At 42.0% G+C, this 23,469-nt stretch overlaps 1 protein-coding gene across 1 annotated transcript in view; it reads right to left on the reverse strand.

The window, feature by feature from the left end:
• LOC133556712 (transmembrane protein 132D) overlaps positions 1–23,469 on the reverse strand; it is a 144,809-nt gene that overhangs the window by 66,446 nt on the left and 54,894 nt on the right. Inside the window, exon 3 of the mRNA XM_061906893.1 lies at positions 3,269–3,406. Within this exon, the coding sequence (XP_061762877.1) occupies positions 3,269–3,406 (138 nt within the window). The remainder of the gene's footprint in view (positions 1–3,268; positions 3,407–23,469) is intronic.

Genomic DNA, 23,469 nt, shown 5'->3' on the forward strand with positions numbered 1-23,469 from the left:
GAAGCCCGGGTTGCTTTATAGTGGGCTTAATTAATGATGCAAATTGGCCATATAGCATTCGCATGTAATGGTGATACACAGTAGGAGAGGAAAAAGGTGAGTAAAAAACAATAAAAGTGAAACAAATATGTTTAGAAATTAAAATGTAGGTCAGGGGTGTCAAACTCAAATACAGAGTGGGCCAAAATTTAAAACTGAACAAAGCCGCAGGCTGAGGTTGAACAAATAAACCTTTTGATAGGGACCCAAACAAGTTTTTCATTGAATATTGAACAAGCATGGCTAATGTAACTTTATAGTGACATACAAAATTGAGTTTCGAATAATAATAGCAATAATAATTAAAAAAATATCAATGGCATATCAAATCAAATTTAAATAAAAATGTAATGCTTCTTTTGTATTTGCAGCATTCTAAAGGTAAATATTAACATGAACTTTTTCCACAGGCTAATACATTTGAAAATAAAATAACAATGAATAAATGAGCCATTCAGGCCTTTTTACTGTTGGGGGGGGGGGGGGGGCGGGGTTTGTTTGTAAGGGGGGGGGGGTGTATATTGTAGCAGTCTGGAAGAGTTAGTGCTGCAACGGATTCTGGGTATTTGTTCTGTTGTGTTACGGTGCAGATGTTCTCCCGAAATGTGTTGGTCATTCTTGTTTGGTGTTGGTTCAGTGTGTGGCGCATATTTGTAACAGTGTTGAAGTTGTTTATACGGCCACCTTCAGTGAGACCTTCCCATTCCAACATGACTGTGCACCAGTGCACAAAGCAAGGTCCGTAAAAACACGGATGACAGAGTCTGGTGTGGATGAACCTGACTGGCCTGCACAGAGTCCTGACCCGAACCGGATAGAACACTTTTGGGATGAATTAGAACGGAAACAGAAGAGTTGAAACTGTAATAGCTGCAAAAGTTGGACTGACATCATATTTAACCCTGTGGGTTAGGAATGGGATGGCACTTTAAGGTCATATGTGAGTCAAGGCAGGGGGCCAAATATGTTTGGCAGTATAGTGAACATAACTAGTACTGGCCCACCCCTGGTATTTTCTTTAAAGGAAGTTTGTTAAAATATCCTTTACTGTATGGTCCAACTCCCTATCGTGTGGGTGTGTGATTTCTGATTAGAACACTTGCTTGAAAAAATAGCTGTGTATAATTTACAGCTTTGCAATGTGCTGTAAAAGCAACTTTAGGAGGAAAAAGAGATACTGTATCCTCCTGGGACACGGTCTTGTTTTTGTGGTCAGCCCTCGGCAGGGTGGAAGGTACAGTTGGATTGTTTTGAACTCCCCGGCTGCCGACAATACTCGCTATATATCACAACACAACTGCTTTAAACAAACTTCCGTGCAACACTCTCGACGGGTTTGCCTTTTTCTGCAGCTGATGAGATATTTTTGCTGCAAACATACATATACACATACTGTACATACACAAGTACATATACAAACATACACTCATGCACATAATCATGTTTCATCAAACATATATTAACATTGTTGCCCTAGGGGAAACTGGCTAAAACATGGCACACTTACAAAGCTTAACCTATTGTTACTATAACAATATACAAACCTCGTTTCCATATGAGTTGGGAAATTGTGTTAGACGTAAATATAAACGGAAAACAATGATTTGCAAATCATATTCAGTTGAATATGCTACAAAGACAACATATTTAATGTTAAAACTGATAAAACATTTTTTTTTGCAAATAATCATTAACTTTAGAGTTTGATGCCAGCAACACGTGACAAAGAAGTTGGGAAAGGTGGCACTAAATACTGATAAAGTTGAGGAATGCTCATCAAACACTTATTTGGAACATCCCACAGGTGTGTAGGCTAATTGGGAACAGGTGGGTGTCATGATTGGGTATAAAAGCAGCTTCGCAAAAAATGTGCACCCCTTTTGTCCAAAACTGCATGAACAAATGGTCAAACAGTTTAAGAACAACGTTTCTCAAAGTGCAATTGCAAAAAATTTAGGGATTTCAACATTTACGGTCCATAATACCATCAAAAGGTTCAGAGAATCTGGAGAAATCACTCCACGTAAGCGGCATGGCCGGAAACCAACATTGAACGACCGTGACCTTCGATCCCTCAGACGGCACTGTATATAAAACCGACATCAATCTCTAAATGATATCACCACATGGGCTTAGGAACACTTCAGAAAACCACTGTCACTAAATACAGTTTGTCGCTACATCTGTAAGTGCAAGTTAAAGCTCTACTACGCAAAGCGAAAGCTATTTATCAACAACACCCAGAAATGCCGCCGGTTTCTCTTGTCCCGAGATCATCTAAGATGGACTGATACAATGTGGGAAAGTGTTCTGTGGTCTGACCAGTCCACATTACAAATTGTTTTTGGAAATATTCGACATCATGTCATCCGGACCAAAGGGGAAGCGAACCATCCATACTGTTATCGATGCAAAGTTCAAAAGCCAGCATCTGTGATGGTATGGGGGTGCATTAGTGCCCAAGGCAGGGGTAACTTACACATCTGTGAAGGCACCATTAATGCTGAAAGGTACATACAGGTTTTGGAACAACATATGCTGCCATCTAAGCGTTGTCTTTTTCATGGACGCCCCTGCTTATTTCAGCAAGACAATGCCAAGCCACATTCAGCATGTGTTACAACAGCGTGGCTTCGTAAAAAAAAGAGTGCGGATACTTTTCTGGCCCGCCTGCAGTCCAGACCTGTCTCCCATCGAAAATGTGTGGCGCATTATGAAGCGTAAAATACGACAGTGGAGACCCAGGACTGTTGAACGACTGAAGCTCTACATAAAACAAGAATGGGAAAGAATTCCACTTTCAAAGCTTCAACAATTAATTTCCTCAGTTCCGAAACGTTTATTGAGTGTTAAAAGAAAAGGTGATGTAAAACAGTGGTGAACATGCCCTTTCCCAACTACTTTGGCACGTGTTGCAGCCATGAAATTCTAAGTAAAATATTATTTGCAAAAAAAAAATGTTTATGAGTTTTAACATCAAATATGTTGTCTTTGTAGTGCATTCAACTGAATATGGGTTGAAAAGGATTTGCAAATCATTGTATTCCGTTTATATTTACATCTAACACAATTTCCCAACTCATATGGAAACAGGGTTTGTAAATCTGATATGGGCTTTGACATCAACTATATGATTTGCCTGAGAAGCTGCACAGGACAAAAAAAAAAATATATATATATATATATATATATATATATTTTTGCTGGAACGTATAAAGAAGAGACTTACTTCTTTCCTTGTATGGGAGCCTTCTTCTGACAAAGAACAGCAATGACTCCATCCGCACCGACATCCAGCGTGATGTCCCACAGTAAAGAGTTACTTGGTGTTGCCGTGCGAAAGGTCACGCCATTCTTAATTGTAGCTCTGTTGAAAATTAAAAAAAATAAAAATGAAAAGGTCAAGAATGTGATGAATGGCAATGTCTCATACTGAAATTCACAAAAAAGTAATGATCGTTAAGACTTTTTTTTAAAAAACAAAAATATACTTGTTTATGATACAGACAACATTGCAGTGGAAGTAGCACTAAAAAATTAATTTTGCTTCATATTATAAGTTTTTTGTGTTGTTTTGCTGGGTTTCGTGCTCACGCTTAAATATTTTGTTCCACTTCTTTTGGTTATTGTCACGCCTGTGGATTATGTTGTGTTTTTGTTACGTTTGGTCATGTTATGTTTAGTTTTTTGGACATTCAGTTCTGTTTTTGCACTTCCTGGTTTGTTTTCGTCTCCATGCCAACCCATTAGTTCCCACCTGGTCTCCAAGTCACGCACCTGTCCTCAGACATCACACCTGTTACTAATCGTCATCATAGTCACTATTTAAAGCCAACTTTGAACTCTACCTACCCTCATGACCACGGACCTGCCTGTCCCTCATCTACCTTTATGCCTTGCCACGCTGTTTGTCATTCGGTCTATACCACGTAAGTTTTTGGTTTGTGAAGTGAAGTGAATTATATAGCGCTTTTTCTCTAGTGACTCAAAGCGTTTTACGTAGTGAAACCCAATATCTAAGTTACATTCAAACCAGTGTGGGTGGCACTGGAAGCAGGTGGGTAGAGTGTCTTGCCTAACGACACAACGGCAGTGATTAGGTTAGCAGAAGCGGGAATCGAACCTGCAACCCTCAAGTTGCTAGCGCGGCCACTCTACCAACCGAGCTAAACCACCCCACTGTTTGTTTTGTGCCACAGCTAGTATCTTTTGTTCGTTTGTATATAGTAATACCATTGTGCTGTTTTCATTTGAGTATAGTCTTGTTTGTTCTCCGCCACTGTGCGCGCCCTTTTTCTGTTTTTGAATTATAGTGTTAAATAAATCAATTATGTACTTACATTCACGTCTGGCTCGTGCCAATCATCCTTTGCGTGGAAGAAGCAATACAAATCCCAGTCCATGCTTGACTTTTGTCTTTTTCTGAGCGCTGTTCTCCACATCTGCAATTAACTCCCCTACCTCTGATCAATAATCAGGAGAGTTGTTTTTTTCTGTCACTGTTTAATTTGTTGTGATTAATGATTATGGTGTGCGTTTTGATTTTTTTTAATTAGAAGACCTTCTTATCTGCACTTCTTCCACCGTCTCTGCATCCTGAGGTCAGACCGACAGCAAACATGCGCTACTTGGTCATCAGTCAGTACGTTTTCCTCAAATAATCTGATTTCTGACTAACAAAAAAATACAACTACCCACTGCTATTTGGTCATTATGGTAATGTTTAATGATCTGGCAAGATGGCGGCGCCCGGACGGGCTGCGACACTGCGGTGCTCTTGCTAAAGATGGAACATTTGGCGGAAATGCCGGACAGTTCTGCAGACTTCATGGCTGGCTCGCATCGTGGTCACTCCGTGATCACGTACGACCGCCAGACACTTCTGGATATGGACATATCGGGCCGTTTTGGACTGATAGACGCGGGCGTGCTAAACATGCTAACTAGCATGGGGATACGTCGGCGGCTACATCCAGCGGCCTGTGAAGCAGCGGAGTCTAGTAGCAGCGGGGGCCGTCTACGGAGCAGACGCCAGCGGTGTGATCGGAAACGCGGATGTCGAGCGGGGCTAAAAACAAAGCAGAAGGCTAATCCCCACAGAACACCACTTCCCTCCACCCTGAAGACGGATTTAAATAAGGGATGCGAGACTACTGGTCTGGGTAAGGAGTCAGTTAAATTAGAACAAGTTTTTTCTGCTTTGAGTGTTTCAGAGTTGGACATGTGTTTTACTGAGGTGGCTAACTATGATGCGTGCAGTTTATCAAAGCAACAAACAAACAATCGGAAAATCCCCGTTACTGAGGAGGCTAACCATGATGCGTGCAGTTTATCAAAGCAACAATCAAACAATCGGAACATTCCCGTCGTATCAATTCCTAGATATGGTCGTAATTATACTGAATGCACTGGGCATAATAAACACAACATTATTAATATTGCTACTACGGACAATTTGATCAAAAATTCCCTAAAACAGCCCACAACCTATAATATAGGTTTTTTAAACATAAGATCATTGTCTCCCAAAACGTTGTTAGTTAATGATATCATCAGAGACAACAATCTTAACGTCATCGGTCTCAGTGAAACCTGGCTTAAACCAAACGACTTTTTTGCGCTAAATGAGGCATGTCCTCCTAACTTTACACATGCGCATATTGCCCGTCCGCTTAAAAGGGGTGGGGGGGTCGCACTAATATACAACGAAAACTTTAACCTTAGTCCTAACATAAATAATAAATATAAATCGTTTGAGGTGCTTACTATGAGGTCTGTCACACCGCTGCCTCTACACCTGGCTGTTATCTACCGCCCCCCAGGGCCCTGTTCGGACTTTATCAATGAATTCTCAGAGTTCGTTGCTGATCTAGTGACACACGCCGATAATATAATCATAATGGGGGACTTTAATATCCATATGAATACCCCATCGGACCCACCGTGCGTAGCGCTCCAGACTATAATTGATAGCTGTGGTCTCACACAAATAATAAATGAACCCACGCATCGCAACGGTAATACGATAGACCTAGTGCTTGTCAGGGGTATCACCGCTTCCAAAGTTACGATACTCCCGTATACTAAAGTATTGTCCGATCATTACCTTATAAAATTCGAGGTTCAGACGCATGTTCGTCAAACTAATAATAATAATAACTGCTACAGCAGCCGCAACATTAATACGGCCACAACGACAGCTCTTGCTGACCTACTGCCCTCGGTAATGGCACCATTCCCAAAGTATGTGGGCTCTATTGATAACCTCACTAACAACTTTAACGACGCCCTGCGCGAAACCATTGATAACATAGCCCCGCTAAAGTTAAAAAAGGCTCCAAAAAAGCGCACCCCGTGGTTTACAGAAGAAACTAGAGCTCAGAAATTATTATGCAGAAAGCTGGAACGCAAATGGCGCACGACTAAACTTGAGGTGCACCATCAAGCATTTAGTGATGGTTTAATAACTTATAAACGCATGCTTACTTTAGCTAAAGCTAATTATTACTCAAATCTCATCCACCGCAATAAAAACGATCCTAAATTTTTGTTTAGTACGGTAGCATCGCTAACCCAACAAGGGACTCCTTCCAGTAGCTCCACCCACTCAGCTGATGACTTTATGCAATTCTTTAGTAAGAAAATTGAAGTCATTAGAAAGGAGATTAAAGACAATGCGTCCCAGCTACAACGGGGTTCTATTAACACTGACACGATTGTATATACGGCGGATACTGCCCTCCAAAATAGTTTCTCTCGTTTTGAGGAAATAACATTAGAGGAATTGTTACTACGTGTAAATGGAATAAAACAAACAACATGTTTACTTGACCCTCTTCCTGGGAAACTGATCAAGGAGCTCTTTGTATTATTAGGTCCATCAGTGCTAAATATTATAAACTTATCACTTTCCTCGGGCACTGTTCCCCTAGCATTCAAAAAAGCGGTTATTCATCCTCTTCTTAAAAGACCTAACCTCGATCCTGACATCATGGTAAACTACCGACCGGTGTCTCACCTTCCCTTTATTTCAAAAATCCTCGAAAAAATTGTTGCGGAGCAGTTAAATGAACACTTAGCGTCTAACAATCTATGTGAAACCTTTCAATCCGGTTTCAGGGCAAATCACTCGACGGAGACAGCCCTCGCAAAAATGACTAATGATCTATTGCTAACGATGGATTCTGATGCGTCATCTATGTTGCTGCTCCTCGATCTTAGCGCTGCTTTCGATACCGTCGATCATAATATTTTATTAGAACGTATCAAAACACGAATTGGTATGTCAGACTTAGCCCTGTCTTGGTTTAACTCTTATCTTACTGATAGGATGCAGTGTGTCTCACATAACAATGTGACCTCGGACTACGTTAAGGTAACGTGTGGAGTTCCCCAGGGTTCGGTCCTTGGCCCTGCACTCTTCAGCATCTACATGCTGCCGCTAGGTGACATCATACGCAAATACGGTGTTAGCTTTCACTGTTATGCTGATGACACCCAACTCTACATGCCCCTAAAGCTGACCAACACGCCGGATTGTAGTCAGCTGGAGGCGTGTCTTAATGAAATTAAACAATGGATGTCCGCTAACTTTTTGCAACTCAACGCCAAAAAAACGGAAATGCTGATTATCGGTCCTGCTAGACACCGAACTCTATTTAATAATACAACTCTAACATTTGACAACCAAACAATTAAACAAGGCGACACGGTAAAGAATCTGGGTATTATCTTCGACCCAACTCTCTCCTTTGAGGCACACATTAAAAGCGTTACTAAAACGGCCTTCTTTCATCTCCGTAATATCGCTAAAATTCGCTCCATTCTGTCCACTAAAGACGCTGAGATCATTATCCATGCGTTTGTTACGTCTCGCCTCGACTACTGTAACGTATTATTTTCGGGTCTCCCCATGTCTAGCATTAAAAGATTACAGTTGGTACAAAATGCGGCTGCTAGACTTTTGACAAGAACAAGAAAGTTTGATCACATTACGCCTGTACTGGCTCACCTGCACTGGCTTCCTGTGCACTTAAGATGTGACTTTAAGGTTTTACTACTTACGTATAAAATACTACACGGTCTAGCTCCATCCTATCTTGCCGATTGTATTGTACCATATGTCCCAGCAAGAAATCTGCGTTCAAAGGACTCCGGCTTGTTAGTGATTCCCAAAGCCCAAAAAAAGTCTGCGGGCTATAGAGCGTTTTCCGTTCGGGCTCCAGTACTCTGGAATGCCCTCCCGGTAACAGTTCGAGATGCCACCTCAGTAGAAGCATTTAAGTCTCACCTTAAAACTCATTTGTATACTGTAGCCTTTAAATAGACTCCCTTTTTAGACCAGTTGATCTGCTGTTTCTTTTCTTTTTCTTCTATGTCCCACTCTCCCCTGTGGAGGGGGTCCGGTCCGATCCGGTGGCCATGTACTGCTTCCTGCTGGCTCCGCTGTGAACGGGACTCTCGCTGCTGAGTTGGACCCGCTTTGGACTGGACTCTCGCGACTGTGTTGGATCCATTATGGATTGAACTTTCACAGTATCATGTTAGACCCGCTCGACATCCATTGCTTTCCTCCTCTCTAAGGTTCTCATAATCATTATTGTCACAGACGTCCCACTGGATCATTATTGTCACCGATCTTGCCCTTATGTGGGCCTACCGAGGATGTCGTGGTGGTTTGTACAGCCCTTTGAGACACTAGTGATTTAGGGCTATATAAGTAAACATTGATTGATTGATTGATTGATTGAATGTTTAATGAGTTTATCAAACAAAAAATATTAATTTGGTAAACAGCTTAGACTACCGTATCTCCTTGAATAGCCGCTGGGGCGCTAATTAATTTAAAACCTCTTCTCACTCCTGCGCTTAATCAAGGCATGCGGTAAAAGTAAGCAGGCGTTAGTAATTTTAAAACCTCTTCTCACCCCTGTGCTTACCAATGGCATGCAGTAAAAAATTGAGTGTGATAAAAAAAAAAAATTAACCAAAAATTCTCCTGCAGCCGCGGCCCGGTGGTTGGGGACCACTGCTTTACAACGTGTCATCGCGCCCACCTTTACACCATGCTATCTGCGTGCGTGCTGGCCGGACGCATGCGTTTCGCTGATTCTCATTCGAGATTGCAATGCATACTTTTTACACTGATGGTTGTGATATAAACAACTTTAACACTCTTACTAATATGCGCCACACTCTGTGAACCCACACCAAACACATTTCTGGAGAACATCGGCTGTGTAACACATTATAAACGCAACATGAATTACCCAGAATGCTATGCATCCATGACTCATGGCTATATTTTACACGCGCCCCCCAACCCCGCCCACCTCAACCGACGCACGGGGAGTGGGGTGTGGGGGGTTGGTGCTAGCGGGGTGTATAATATAGCCAATGCTTTACACCATGCTATTTGCGTGCCGGCCGGACGCATGCGTATCGCTGCTTCTCATTCGAGATTGCAATGCATACTTGGTCAACATCCATACCTTTTACAGTGATGGTTGTGATATAAACAACTTTAACAGTCTTACAAATATGTGCCACACTCCGTGAACCCACACCAAACCCATTTCTGGAGGACATCGGCTCTGTAACACAATATAAACACAACATGAGTTACCCAGAATGCTATGAATCCATGACTCTTGGCTATATTATACAGGCACCCCCAACCCCGCACACCTCAAGCGACGCACGGAGAGGGTGGGGGGTGGGTTGGTGCTAGCGGGGTGTATAATACAGCCAAGAGTCTTAGATGCATGGCATTCTGGGTAAGTGTTATGTTGCGTTTATAATGTGTTACAGAGCCGATGTTCTCCAGAAATGTGTTTGGTGTGGGTTCACAGAGTGTGGCGCATATTAGTAAGACTGTAAAAGTTGTTTTATATCACAACCATCAGTGTGATCTGTATGGCTGTGGAACAAGACCCCTGGCTTACACATAGTAAAAGCAAAAATAAACTCCTCCGCCATTTTGACAAAGACGGCAGGGGAAGCGTCACTCGTGACGTCACAAATTTGACCCGGCAGTAAAAGTAAGCATGCGCTAATAAATTCGGGGAGCGAGTTTGACTCGGCAGTAATTCAAAGCAGGCGCATATTCGAGGAAATACGGTATTTACAATCCAAACTTTGCAGTGTATTATTTTGAATCGATGGTTTACATGTGAATGACATTTAATTTGTACATCCCAAAATAAAGTATGAATAACGACCGAATGCAGCTGAGATAGGCTCCAGCACTTCCCGCCACCCCGAACGGGACAAGCGGTAGAAAATGGATGGATGGATAACGATGTTGTTGTGCATAATTTGAATGAACGACATGAAAACGCTTACATTCACACACTTGTGCCTAGTTAGTATATCATCATGTAATAATCAATCAAAATAGAATATCGCATACTTACATATGTGGATATTGATTTATTTAAGCTTCTATATCTTTAATTTATATGGCTGTTGGTGTAAACAGTTCCCATCCGCGGGCTTGTTCCTCTCTCCTGAATAATGTAGCAAAGAGCATCGTGTTGGTCGGCCACAGACATTGGCTCACTGAGAACTCGTGACATGTCAAGAAAAAACTGGTTTCCAGTCACATAATCTAGGTGTGTTAATCTCATTTTTAAAAAAAAGCAGAATAATGTTGTTCGATGTGTTGTAGAAGTAGTACTTCGAGCTGAAATGTTTGGGAAATTAGACAAATTCAGTAGATAGAAATGTGTACACTAATTAGTATAATATATACCATGCAGCTTATACCTAGAAATATCTTACTTTTTTCAACAATTACAAAACAATTACTTGCAGCGACAAGAATATTATGTGTGGTAAAAGCGCTCCGAAAGAGCTGTACTTTCATACAATGCAAAAACTGAAATCTAAATAAGATTAAATATCTCAAATAGGGTGATATTTGCTTATTTTCTATCTGATAAGATATTTATTCCCACTGAGCAGATTTTATGTTAGAATGTTTTACTTGTTTTAAGTGTTTTGGTCCTATATATACATATATACTTTTTTTTTTTTTCCTTGCGCAGTAATTACTGAAAGAGCACGCACTTGGCGCGATGATGTCATGTTGTCGATGGGAAAATGCAAGAAATGTAATACCGATTGCATATCAATATGTCAAGATAATGGCACTAGTGTTGTGATCCGCTGCCCGGATCATATTGTGATTTGGATTTTTGGGTCTGTTGGTGTTTTCTGTTAGTTTGGACTCCCTTTGTTATTGTTTGTGCATCTGTGAGTTAGTTTGGTCACCTTGGTAACGTATTATTTTCACCTGCCGCGTGTTCCAGACGCACACCTGTTTTTCTGATTACCGTCTTGATTTAAGCCTGCCTCCTTCGTTCATTCGGTCCGGCTTCGTAGTTTGTGTTTCACACAACAGCGACGACTTTGGTTAACAGCTTCCGCACTAGGCCTTGTTATTCCTCTAGCTCTCATGCTAGCTCTTTTGTTTTGTCTTTTGTTCTATGAGTAAGTTTTTCTTTTTCATAGTTTGTTTTATTCTTAAATGAATCATTTACTCTTACCTTCACGTTGTGTCCGAGCCCGACTGCATCCTTGAGAGAACGACTCCGCATCACAATGCCACCCGATCATTACAGCTAGCATTTACTTAATTTAAGAACATTTTTCAACATATTGAGAAAAAAAGGTCTCATATTAGTTTTTCTGTCAAGAAAAGTGCACTCGTTATTAGGCAGAATATACTTATTTTAAGGTATTTTGGGGGGGTTCAGTGAGGTTAGCTAATTTTACTTCTTTTAAAAGTCTCGACGAGCCAAATTTTCTTGTTCTATTGGCAGATTATTTTGCTTAGTTCAAGTAAAATGCCCCTAACTTTTGTATACCGTATTTCCTTGAATTGCCTTAAATTACTGCCGGGTCAAACTCGCTTTGCAAAATAATTAGCGCATGCTTAGTATTACCGCCTGGTCAAACTCGTGACGTCACGAGTGACACTTCCACTGTCATCATTTTCAAAATGGAGGAGGCTGATTTCAATACCGGTCATTTGAAATCGCATAAAAGGAAGAAAATTAAGAGCCATTCAGTAGGATATAAGGTCCAACCTTACATCACACTCCAATTTTTACTGAATGCCTTTGGTAAGTGCTGGAGTGAGAAGAGGTTTTAGAATAATTAGTGCATGCTTACTTTTACCGCATGCCTTTGGTAAGCGCAGGAGTGAGAGGAGGTTTTAAATTAATTAGCACCCCGGCGGCAATTCAAGGAAATTTATTTTCTTATTTTGGAACACTGACTTTTTGCAGTGTATCCAGGCTCACGTCTTTCGACACGACGACTCCCAGAAGACACAGGACCGTTCTTCTGGATTTGCATCTGCATGTAAAGCTGGGTGGTTTGGAGATAATCACTCAGTGGCGATCGCATTACAGCTCTCTAGAGGGGTGTAATCTATGTTATGGGGTAAGAATGGACGTAAATCCAGCAAAAAGAACAAAGAGCTTGCAGACAATATTTGAAATATTCAACATAATCTGAACATTTTTTTGTTTTTTGTGCTAACTTTCTGTGCACGTTTGCGTGTTTGTGTGTGTGTGTGTGTGTGTGCGAGACACCATCTGCAAGTTCAGCTTTACTGCACTCTAAAAGGAGGTCTCAAGTGGCAAACAGTCTTGGCATGCAGGATTCTGCCTCATCATCATCATCACTCTGAAATGACCCTGCATACTTTCGCCGCAGTAGACTGAGAACTCCTTTTTTTTTTTCCAAAACGCCATTGTTTTTGCTCACCTGGCTTTATTGGGGTTCTCATCCCCATAGTTCAAACTGTCAAGCCGCTCACAGGATAAACAAGATAAAAAAAATATATATAAGTGTTTTGTTCACTGCAGCGTTTGGAGCACCGGACAAGTGGAGCACTACTAATAAAGCCAGAACATGTTAACTGGGATGTGTCCTTTTCTGCTCTGCGGGGGAGCGAAGCCGTCCGCCCCAAGTTGTCAAGTGAGCTAAAAAATTTGTGTGTAACATTAAAAGTCGAGGAGCAACAAGTGGCCGCATGAACATTTACCATCGCATTTCGGCTGTTTTTGTGATCCCAAAATACAGAGAAGGTAGGCAACGGGCAGGAACGAGGTCCCTTTATTGCAGACCTGGGAAAATTAAGGCCCTTTTTTGGATCAATTAATCATCCATCCATGCATCTTCTTCCGCTTATCCGAGGTCGGGTCGCGGGGGGCAGCAGCCTAAGGAGGGAAGCCCAGACTCTCTTCTCCCCAGCCACTTCGTCCAGCTCTTCCCGAGGCGTTCAAAGGCCAGCCGGGAGACATAGTCTTCCCAACGTGTCCTTCGTCTTCCCCGTGGCCTCCTACCGGTTGGACGTGCCCTAAACACCTTCCTATAGCTGTATGGACAGAATTTCTAAGTGTCAAACTTGGACTTGGACCTGGGTTGTTTTCCCGAGGTGCGAAGTAAATGAAGTTGAAACGGCGAAGGTGTGAAGGTGAAGTGAAGTGAATTATATTTATATAGCGCTTTTCTCAATTGACTCAAAGCGCTTTACATAGTGACACCCAATATCTAAGTTACATTTAAACCAGTGTGGGTGGCACTGGGAGCAGGTGGGTAAAGTGTCTTGCCCAAGGACACAACGGCAGTGACTAGGATGGCACAAGCGGGAATCGAACCTGCAACCCTCAAGTTGCTGGCACGGCCACTCTACCAACCGAGCTATACATCTTTATCTTAACACCAAAAAGGAATAAACAAAAAGCGCGCACGAGGGCGGAAGTACAAAAACTGGGCTATGAAACAAAAGACTAGCATAGAGGCTATAAGTATAAACACGAAATAAAACACTTGCACAATGGCATGAATAACAAAAACGTACTTGGAAAAAGACAAGGGGCATGGATCAATGGCATGGAAGGCACAGAAGGTGCATAGCAGGTGATCGAGGGCGTGAAGCAGATTATGTTGCCAGGACGAAGAACAGAAACAGAATGGCTTAAATAATGAACATGATAAGTGCAAACAGGTGTGAGACAAGAAAAGCTCTGCCATCCGGGGGGAGCTCAAAATAAAGCCGCTGCTCCTCCACATGGAGAGGAGCCAGATGAGGTGGTCCGGGCATCTGGTCAGGATGCCACCCGAACGCCTCCCTAGGAAGGTGTTTAGGGCACGTCGAACCGGTAGGAGGCCACGGGGAAGACCCAGGACACGTCGGGAAGACAATGTCTCACGGCTGGCCTGGGAACGCCTTGGGATCCCCGGGAAGAGCTGGACGAAGTGGCTGGGGAGAGGAAAGTCTAGGCTTCCTTGCTTAGGCTGCTGCCCCTGCGACCCGACCTCGGATAAGCAGAAGAAGATGGATGGAAAAATGGATATGAAAGAAAAAAATGTTGTTTCCTTTATTATAAACTCAGGAAATACATCCCTTTAAAGGACTTTAAATATGACCAATGTATGATTCTGTAACTACTTGGTATTGTCACGAAGTGGAGGTGACGAACCCCAAGATGCAGAGATGACAGGCTTGGTACATGAAAACATGGTTTTAATGTTTAATAAAAAGGCAAGGAAAACACAACCCAGAAACCAGGAAACAGCAAACAGGGACAGGAGTCGGGATCCAGGGAATAGCTCAAAAAAGGCAGTCCATAGCTTACAGCAAACGATACTCCAGCCCTGACTGGAGGGCAAGGCAGGTTTAAATAATGCCTTTTGATTAGTGCTCGGGCAGCAGGTGAGCGGGCGAACACTAATCAGAAGCAGGTGGAAATAATAAGTAACCATGGTAACTAAAACAAACAAGGGTGCACAAAAAACAGGAACCGAAGGAGTCTTGGACAGAAAATAACAAAAAACATGATCCAGACCACAGATCATGACAGGTATCAAGTCGATAACCCAAATTTGTGGTATCACCCAAAATGTATGTTAAGTATCAAAACAACATAAGAATAAGTGCTTATTACAAAATAAATAGAACTTGTGAGACAAAGATTATTTATATATTTAATATTTGTTTAGTTTTATACGTGTTACATACTATAATATATCTGTCTATTATTGTTTTGTTCACTTTTCTGTTACAGAGAACAAGGGAATAGGATAACATAGCTGTGGTATGGAAAAGCGGTAAGATTAAATAAGTTCTAACATGACTTGGACTATGGTGTGGTTTGTTTTCCCGTGGTGCAAAGCGATTGGCGCGGTGCGGCGTGAAGGTAAAGACATCTTTTAATTATACTATAAAAAGGAACAAACAAAAGGCGCGCACAAGGAGGAGAACAAACTCGAAACTATGAAAACAAAAACTTGCACAATGGGAGAACTATGAACATAAAACAAAACTTACAAACTCTGGCATGAAAAACTTACTCGGACCAAGAAAGAGCATGGATCATCGGCATGGATATCATGGGTGAGTAGGAGGTGATAGAGGGTGATATCGCCAGGCTGACTGCATTTCATCTTCTACCACTATTTGCTGTGTTACAGCCTTCTATCACAATGGAATGTCCTCAAAATTCTCCAAACAATACCCTATAAAGACATTGTGATTTTTTTTATTTTATTGTAAATTTATAATAATGAAAAACTAAAAAAAATCACATGTACACTTTGCTCAAAAAAAATATATACTGAACCTTGGCGGCTTACTTGAAGTACCTTTTTACACTACAAGGTGTTTGCTAACTGCTACAACACTACCTTGAGATATGTCGGTGAAAAGATGCCATATTGTGTTGGACCTGTGTCACGTCTGCATGTGGTCAACAATTGTGTCGTTAGCGTGAACGAATGCTTTGTTGAGGCACCTTTTGTCACGGCGAAAGCGCAACCCCGCATGTCATCTGCGGAAAGCTCTGCCGGCACCTCCGCTAGAAGCGTGCCGGGACACGCCCCTGCTCGCTCTGTCCGCATCGCGGCCACTCGCCTACAAGGCTGCAGACAATATGCAATCAGCGCGCGTGGTTATCTCGTGAAGACAGACAGCATAAAGGACCAGCGAAACCAAAGATCCTTGTAGTAAGCATCCCTTCTCTGGATTCCCTCCTGCGTATGTGCTCTCTCTCTCTCTCTCTCTCTCTCTCTCTCTGCCTTCCCTGACTACCTGGCAACTACAGGCTTAAATAGGTGCAGTGATGACAGGTGTGTGAGTCCAGATAAATCAGGTGCGTGAGTCGTGAACACATAATAGGTGAACTGACTGTTAGGCATGGAAACAAAAACAAACCGGGGTGCGCAAAAACAGGAACTAATGGAGTCAAAAACAAAACAGAACATAACTAAATAGAACATGATCACAAAGACATGACAAGCTCAGCTTCTTCCTACTCCTTTTCGAACGTGCTGTAATGAAATATGGGATGCATTACATAGAATAGAATAGAATAGAATGGACTTTATTGTCATCATATTTGCATAGAACGAGATTAAAGACTCCATCTTAAGGTGCGGTAGTGGGAACAAATATGGGGTGAAATAAATAAAACAAGAGGTAATAAAGGAAAAAAACTTATAATTGAAATAAACAGACTACTATCCAATAAAAATAATAAGCAATCCTGTACAATATACAAAACACTATAGAAATACAAAATACTGTACAATATATAGAACAAGACAACAGTAGCGAAGTAATAAATAACAATCAGTGTCAGACGTATTGCACTCGAAGGGTCGTATTGCACAGTAGGGTATTCGGGCATGATATTGTACAGGGGTGAATTATTATTATTATAAATTAGAGTTCAACATGGTGACAGCTTTGGGAAAGAAGCTGTCTCCGAGCCTGTTTGTTCTGGCTTTGATGCACCTGTAGCGCCTGCCTGATGGTAGCAAGTCGAAAAGGTGGAAGCCAGGGTGTGTGCTGTCCTTGGTAATGTTTTTTGCTCTGTTGAGGCAACGGGAGTTGTGTAAATCCTTCAGGGAGGGCAGGGGACACCCGACAATTTTTTGTGCAGACTTTATGACCCTCTGAATCGCCTGTTCGTCTGCTTTCGTGCAGCTGGCGTACCACACATTACATCGTAGCGCATGCACGTTCCAAATAAACTGAACTGACTCGGAAAGTAAATAAAGCGTCTGTTCTGCACTCAGTGAACATGTTGTCAAGCCAGTAGGTTCCCAAGAGGCCAAACACTCAATCTCGGCTAAAAGGAGCCTGGAGAAAATCGACGTGGCGTTAATGAAAGTCTTTGTAGCTTTTGACCAGGATGGAAGATGTGTCAATGTCCAGCACGGCGCGGGGCGTACACGTCCTCTGCCTTTAAGGGGGTTCTGGTCTGAACCCCCTTAAACAACACACGTCTTTCCACTCTTTTATACAATTTGCTCGGAATCAACCGGAACCCAATGCAGAAAACGCGAGTTCAAAAGAGGCGACTCGCCAATTCCGGGATAACAAAGTCAAGGTTTCTTTTCAAGCTCGGGGTAACAGTTACACCCGGGTGTATTAAGCCAAAAGGAGCAGGGCTTAACTAATAAAAAGTGACAGCAACAAGAAGACTTATCCGTCCCTTTCCTCCCCCCGCCCCCTCTTTTCATTCTTCCCTGGGAGGAATAAAATCTCGTGCGATTTGAGGACTTTTTTTTTACGAGTGGTGTGGCGTCGGAGCCAGTGTCCGTGGCTGTGGTTAGTGGGCCCTGAGGAGGCAGCAGGCAAGGGGAAGCGGCGGGGCAGGAAAGATGGATGGCCGTTGACACCGACGCTGACAGGGCGAGGAAAAACAGCTCTCAGGTGCTGCGGCTGCCATCCATGTCACTTCTCAACAAGTTTCACCTTCTATGTACTCTTCACCCCCAAATACTGCCTGCACATGTGTATACCAGGGGTCCCCAAACTACGGATCCGGCCTGTCAGCGTCCAAAATCCGCCCCGCAGGATGTCATACGTTAAAAAACAAAACAATTGGTAACACTTTTGTATGGGGAATACATATTCACCATTAGTTAGTTGCTTATTAACATGCAAATTAGTAACATATTGACTCTTAATTAGTCATTATTAAGTACTTATTAATGCTTTATTCTTCATGGCCTTATTATACGACCAGTAAGCCATTAACTAAGAGTCTTATCTCAATTACCTCAGAATAATTGCTTATTAGTAACCCTAACCCGTATATCATGGGTGTCAAACTATGGCCCGCCGCGGGCCAAATGTGGCCCACCATGTCATTTCAATTGGCCCTTGATGCAATATGAAGTTCAATCAATCAAACAATCAATATTTACTTATATAGCCCTAAATCACTAGTGTCTCAAAGGGCTGCACAAACCACAACACAAACCACTACCACATAAGGGCAAGGAAAACTCACACCCAGTGGGACGTCGGTGACAATGATGACTATGAGAACCTTGGAGAGGAGGAAAGCAATGGATGTCGAGCGGGTCTAACATGATACTGTGAAAGTTCAATCCATAATGGATCCACACAGTCGCGAGATGCCAGTCCAAAGCGGATCCGACACAGCAGCGAGAGTCCCGTTCACAGCGGAGCCAGCAGGAAACCATCCCAAGCGGAGGCGGATCAGCAGCGCAGAGATGTCCCCAGCTGATACACAGGCAAGCAGTACATGGCCACCGGATCGGACCGGACCCCCTCCACAAGGGAGGGGGGGACATAGGAGAAAAAAGAAAAGAAACGGCAGATCAACTGGTCTAAAAAGGGAGTCTATTTAAAGGCTAGAGTATAAAAATGAGTTTTAAGGTGAGACTTAAATTCTTCTACTGAGGTGGCATCTCGAACTGTTACCGGGAGGGCATTCCAGAGTACTGGAGCCCGAAATGAAAACACTCTATAGCCCGCAGACTTTTTTTGGGCTTTGGGAATCACTAATAAGCCGGAGTCCTTTGAACGTAGATTTCTTGCCGGGACATATGGTACAATACAATCGGCAAGATAGGATGGAGCTAGACCGTGTAGTATTTTATACGTAAGTAGTAAAACCTTAAAGTCACATCTTAAGTGCACAGGAAGCCAGTGCAGGTGAGCCAGTACAGGCGTAATATGATCAAACTTTCTTGTTCTTGTCAAAAGTCTAGCAGCCGCATTTTGTACCAACATTAGAGCTGCGGTGAGGGATGTCTTGTTTTTTTTTTTTTTGTCTTATGGTTTTAATTTGATAAGTAACACTCCTCTCGTTTCAGGTCACTTGCCCTTCCTTTTGTGTCATCAGTCTGACGTCATTCCTGTTCTCTGATTGTTTCCAGCTGTTCCCTATTACCTTCATGTGTTTATAAGCTCACTCCTTCCTTTGTTCTGTGCCAGATTGTCTCGTTTATTCGTGCTCTCTAGCGTCCATGTCTTTGTCCATGCCTTGCCTTGTCTTGTGCTTATGTCCCTTGATCCTGAACCCCTTTATGAATATTTTGAGTTTTCCTTTCTTCCTCCTCAGCAGAGTGATTTTGATTATTTAGTTATTCAGCCGCAGTGGTAAGTTTCAGTTAAAAGTTTTTCATTCATTCCTCAACTTTTTGAGTGACTGTTTTTGTGAAAAACTTTATTAGATTAGGTAGTGTAGAAATTTTCATAGATGTTGTTTTGGTCCTCCTGTTGGAGCGTTTTTTGTTAAATACTGTTTATAGTTCGTCTTTACTTTTGTGTTTTCCTCCGTTCTGAGTGATTTTCGGTTGTTCCTTCTTTTTCTGGAACCTTTTCGCCGAGTAGTTTATTTTTGTGATTATAGATAATGTTTTTTCTTGACTTGGGAGATAAAAGGAAATTGTCAAAATAAAAGCCTGTCTAAAGTCCAATCCTTTTATCAAAGCGTGACAAACACCGGAATTCCTCACACTTGCCCACGCCTCCTGATTTTACCGAAGACTCCCGAAGTTCAGTGTCCCTCCCGAAAATCTCCCGGAACAACCATTCTCCCGAATTTCTCCCGATTTCCACCCGGACAACAATATTGGAGGCCTGCCTTAAAGGCACTGCCTTTAGCGTCCTCAACAACCTGTTGTCACGTCCGCTTTTCCTCCATACAAACATATATGCGGCATTTACACACACATAAGTGAATGCAAGGCATACTTGATCAACAGCCATACAGGTCACACTGAGGGTGGCTGTACAAACAACTTTAACACTGTTACAAACAAGCGCCACACTGTGAACCCACACCAAACAAGAATGACAAACACAATTCGGGAGAACATCTGCACCGTAACACAGCATAAACACAACAGAACAAATACCCAGAACACTTGCGGAACTAACTCTTCCAGGACCCTACAATATATTTTGATGTTTACCTCAAAAGGCTGCAAATAGAAAAGAGGCATTCAGTTTTTATTAAAATTTTATTTGATATGCCATTGATTTTTCTTAATTGTTATTATTATTTGAAACCCGATTTTGCATGTCACTTTACATTTGTATAAGCATTGCTTGTTCAATATTAAATGCAAAACTTGTTTGGGTCCCTATTAAAAGGTTAACTTTTTAAAACCTTGGCCCGCGGCTTTGTTCAGTTTTGAATTTTGGCCCACTCTGTATTTGAGTTTGACACCCCTGCCTTAAATGTTCCCCTAGTGTCCAAATAAATGTAAACTAAGTCTTTGTTACTTTAATAAGCAACTATCCATCCATCCATCCATTTTCTACCGCTTATTCCCTTTTGGGGTCGCGGGGGGCGCTGGCGCCTATCTCAGCTACAATCGGGCGGAAGGCGGGGTACACCCTGGACAAGTCGCCACCTCATCGCAGGGCCAACACAGATAGACAGACAACATTCACACTCACATTCACACACTAGGGCCAATTTAGTGTTGCCAATCAACCTATCCCCAGCAACTAATTATGGTGAATATGTTTACCATACTAAAGTGTTACTTATTTTTATTTTGTTTTAATCTTGTCTTTTCTAATCCATGTTCTACTGCTTGTTACTCTCTGTGGTCTTTTAACCGCTCAGGTAAATCATGTTGTCTAAAAATTCATTTTCCCATCCATACACATACATACATACAAACTAAGGGTGTAACGGTACACAAAAAATTTGGTTTGGTACGTACCTCGGTTGAGAGGTGACAGTTCGGTTCATTTTCGGTACAGTAAGAAAACAACAAAATATTCATTTTTGGGTTATTTATTTACCAAATTTGTAAACAATGGCTTTATCATTTTAACATTGGGAACACTATAATAATTCTGCCCACGTTAATCCACATTAAACGGCCTCAACGTGTTGCTCAGATTAAATAAAATGACGAAACCTTTCTTCCACATATAAAAACTGCAACATTAAACAGTTTCAAGTCAACTTATCATGCTTAATTTTTTACAGCATTTGGGAAGCCTGTAGTTGATTTTTATTATGTAAATGTTATATTTTTATCAACATGTGATAGCAGGGACCCTGCCATCCAAACTAAGCTGCTACATTACTAATCCATCTATTTTCTACCGCTTATTCCCTTTTGGGGTCGCGGGGGGCGCTGGCGCCTATCTCAGCTACAATCGGGCGGAAGGCAGGGTACACCCTGGACAAGTCGCCACCTCATCGCAGGGCCAACACAGATAGACAGACAACATTCACACTCACATTCACACACTAGGGCCAATTTAGTGTTGCCAATCAACCTATCCCCAGGTGCATGTCTTTGGAAGTGGGAGGAAGCCGCAGTACCCGGAGGGAACCCACGCATTCACGGGGAGAACATGCAAACTCCACACAGAAAGATCCCGAGCCTGGATTTGAACCCAGGACTGCAGGAACTTCGTATTGTGAGGCAGACGCACTAACCCCTCTGCCACCGTGAAGCCACTACCTTACTAATGATTAATGTAACTACAGCTGAAAAAATGGCACAATAGCAATAGGAGAGACTATTCAACCCTCAACACCATGGAGTTCATGCAGGCTTTATGATGCATTTACATTATTATATCCTCAGCATACACACACACACGCACGCAGGCACACACTCACGCACACACGCACACACACATCACAAAATGAGCTAACGTTATGCTAAAAGTTAATTAGCCTTCACCTCATGCCAGGACTGCAAACGAGCTGCGCAGTTTGTTTCTAGAACGTCATCTAGAACGTTGACTGGGAGGTGTTTATTATAATTTGGGGAGAGTCCCCTGCTCACCTGCTAAACACCTATCTGTTCAACGCTGAAGCCCTGACTACATGCGCTCTGAATACGCACTGCTGATTGGTTGTCACCAGTGTTAATTTTGTTGACGAAAAATTTCCGTCATAGTTATCGTCAACGTCCTTTTTTTTCTGACTAAAACGAGACAATAACTAAATAAAAAATAATTTACGTGGATTAAGACGATGACGAGGTGTATTGACATATTCGTCAACGAGTAAAAACGAGACGAAAATGTCTGCCAGAGACGAGATCCAATCGGAACTCATTTCCTTAGGAAGAGGCGGGAGGATTTGGGAAGAGAACCAATCAGAGTGACGTGATCAGGAAGTTACGTAAACGTAGTTTGCGTTTGAGACTGTGCTGCAGAAGACAACATGTCAACGCCGGGGAGGAAGAGGAGAGAGGACATATGGGGAAATGTTATATTTGATGTCAAAGATAACAAAACGCAGTGTAAGAAATGCAGCGCGAGGATTACGGGGAAAAACACAACAAACTTGAAGCGACATTTACAGTCCAATCACCCCGAAATCCACACACAAGTAAGCATTTTCCACAACATACAACTCACTCGACGTTATCCCGTTTATTACACGGCTTACTCATGAAATACTAAATTTGAGACATGATTTTCATCAAAATACGACTTGTATCGGTGATTTTTCCGCTGTTTTGCTTTGACTTTCAGAAATTGAAGGGAAAGATTACATATTACCCTTCAGTCGACTAAATCTACCGTAGTTTTCGTCGACTATAATCTTATGATATTTCGTCAACTAAAACTAGACTAAAACTAAAACAATTTAAATAACTAAATTATGACTAAAACTAAATTACATTTTAGTCAAAAGACTATGACTAAAACTAAATCAAATTTTGCTGTCAAAATTAACACTGGTTGTTACCACTCTGAATACGCACTGCTGATTGGCTGTTACCGCTATATATGTAACCAATCAAATGGTTGTGCGGGTGGGACAATGCTGGGTGCTGTGTAGGAGACAGAGGCATAACGGAGTGGAGCAGCTTTAATAAGACTTTAGCTTTTATGTTCGTTTGGAAAATCGTTCGTTACACCTCCGAACCGAACCGGAACCCCCGTACCAAAACGGTTCAATACAAATACACGTACCGTTACACACCTAATACATACATACACATACACATATATACATATATATACATATACATACACACATACATATATATATATATATATATATATATATATACATATATCTTGATTGGATTTTCCAGAGAATAGTGCTCGATACCGTGGTAGAGCGTAATATGTAGGTGTGGGAAAAATCACAAGATTAC

The sequence above is a fragment of the Nerophis ophidion genome, linkage group LG07, assembly GCF_033978795.1.
Source record: "Nerophis ophidion isolate RoL-2023_Sa linkage group LG07, RoL_Noph_v1.0, whole genome shotgun sequence".
Lineage (NCBI taxonomy): Eukaryota > Metazoa > Chordata > Actinopteri > Syngnathiformes > Syngnathidae > Nerophis > Nerophis ophidion.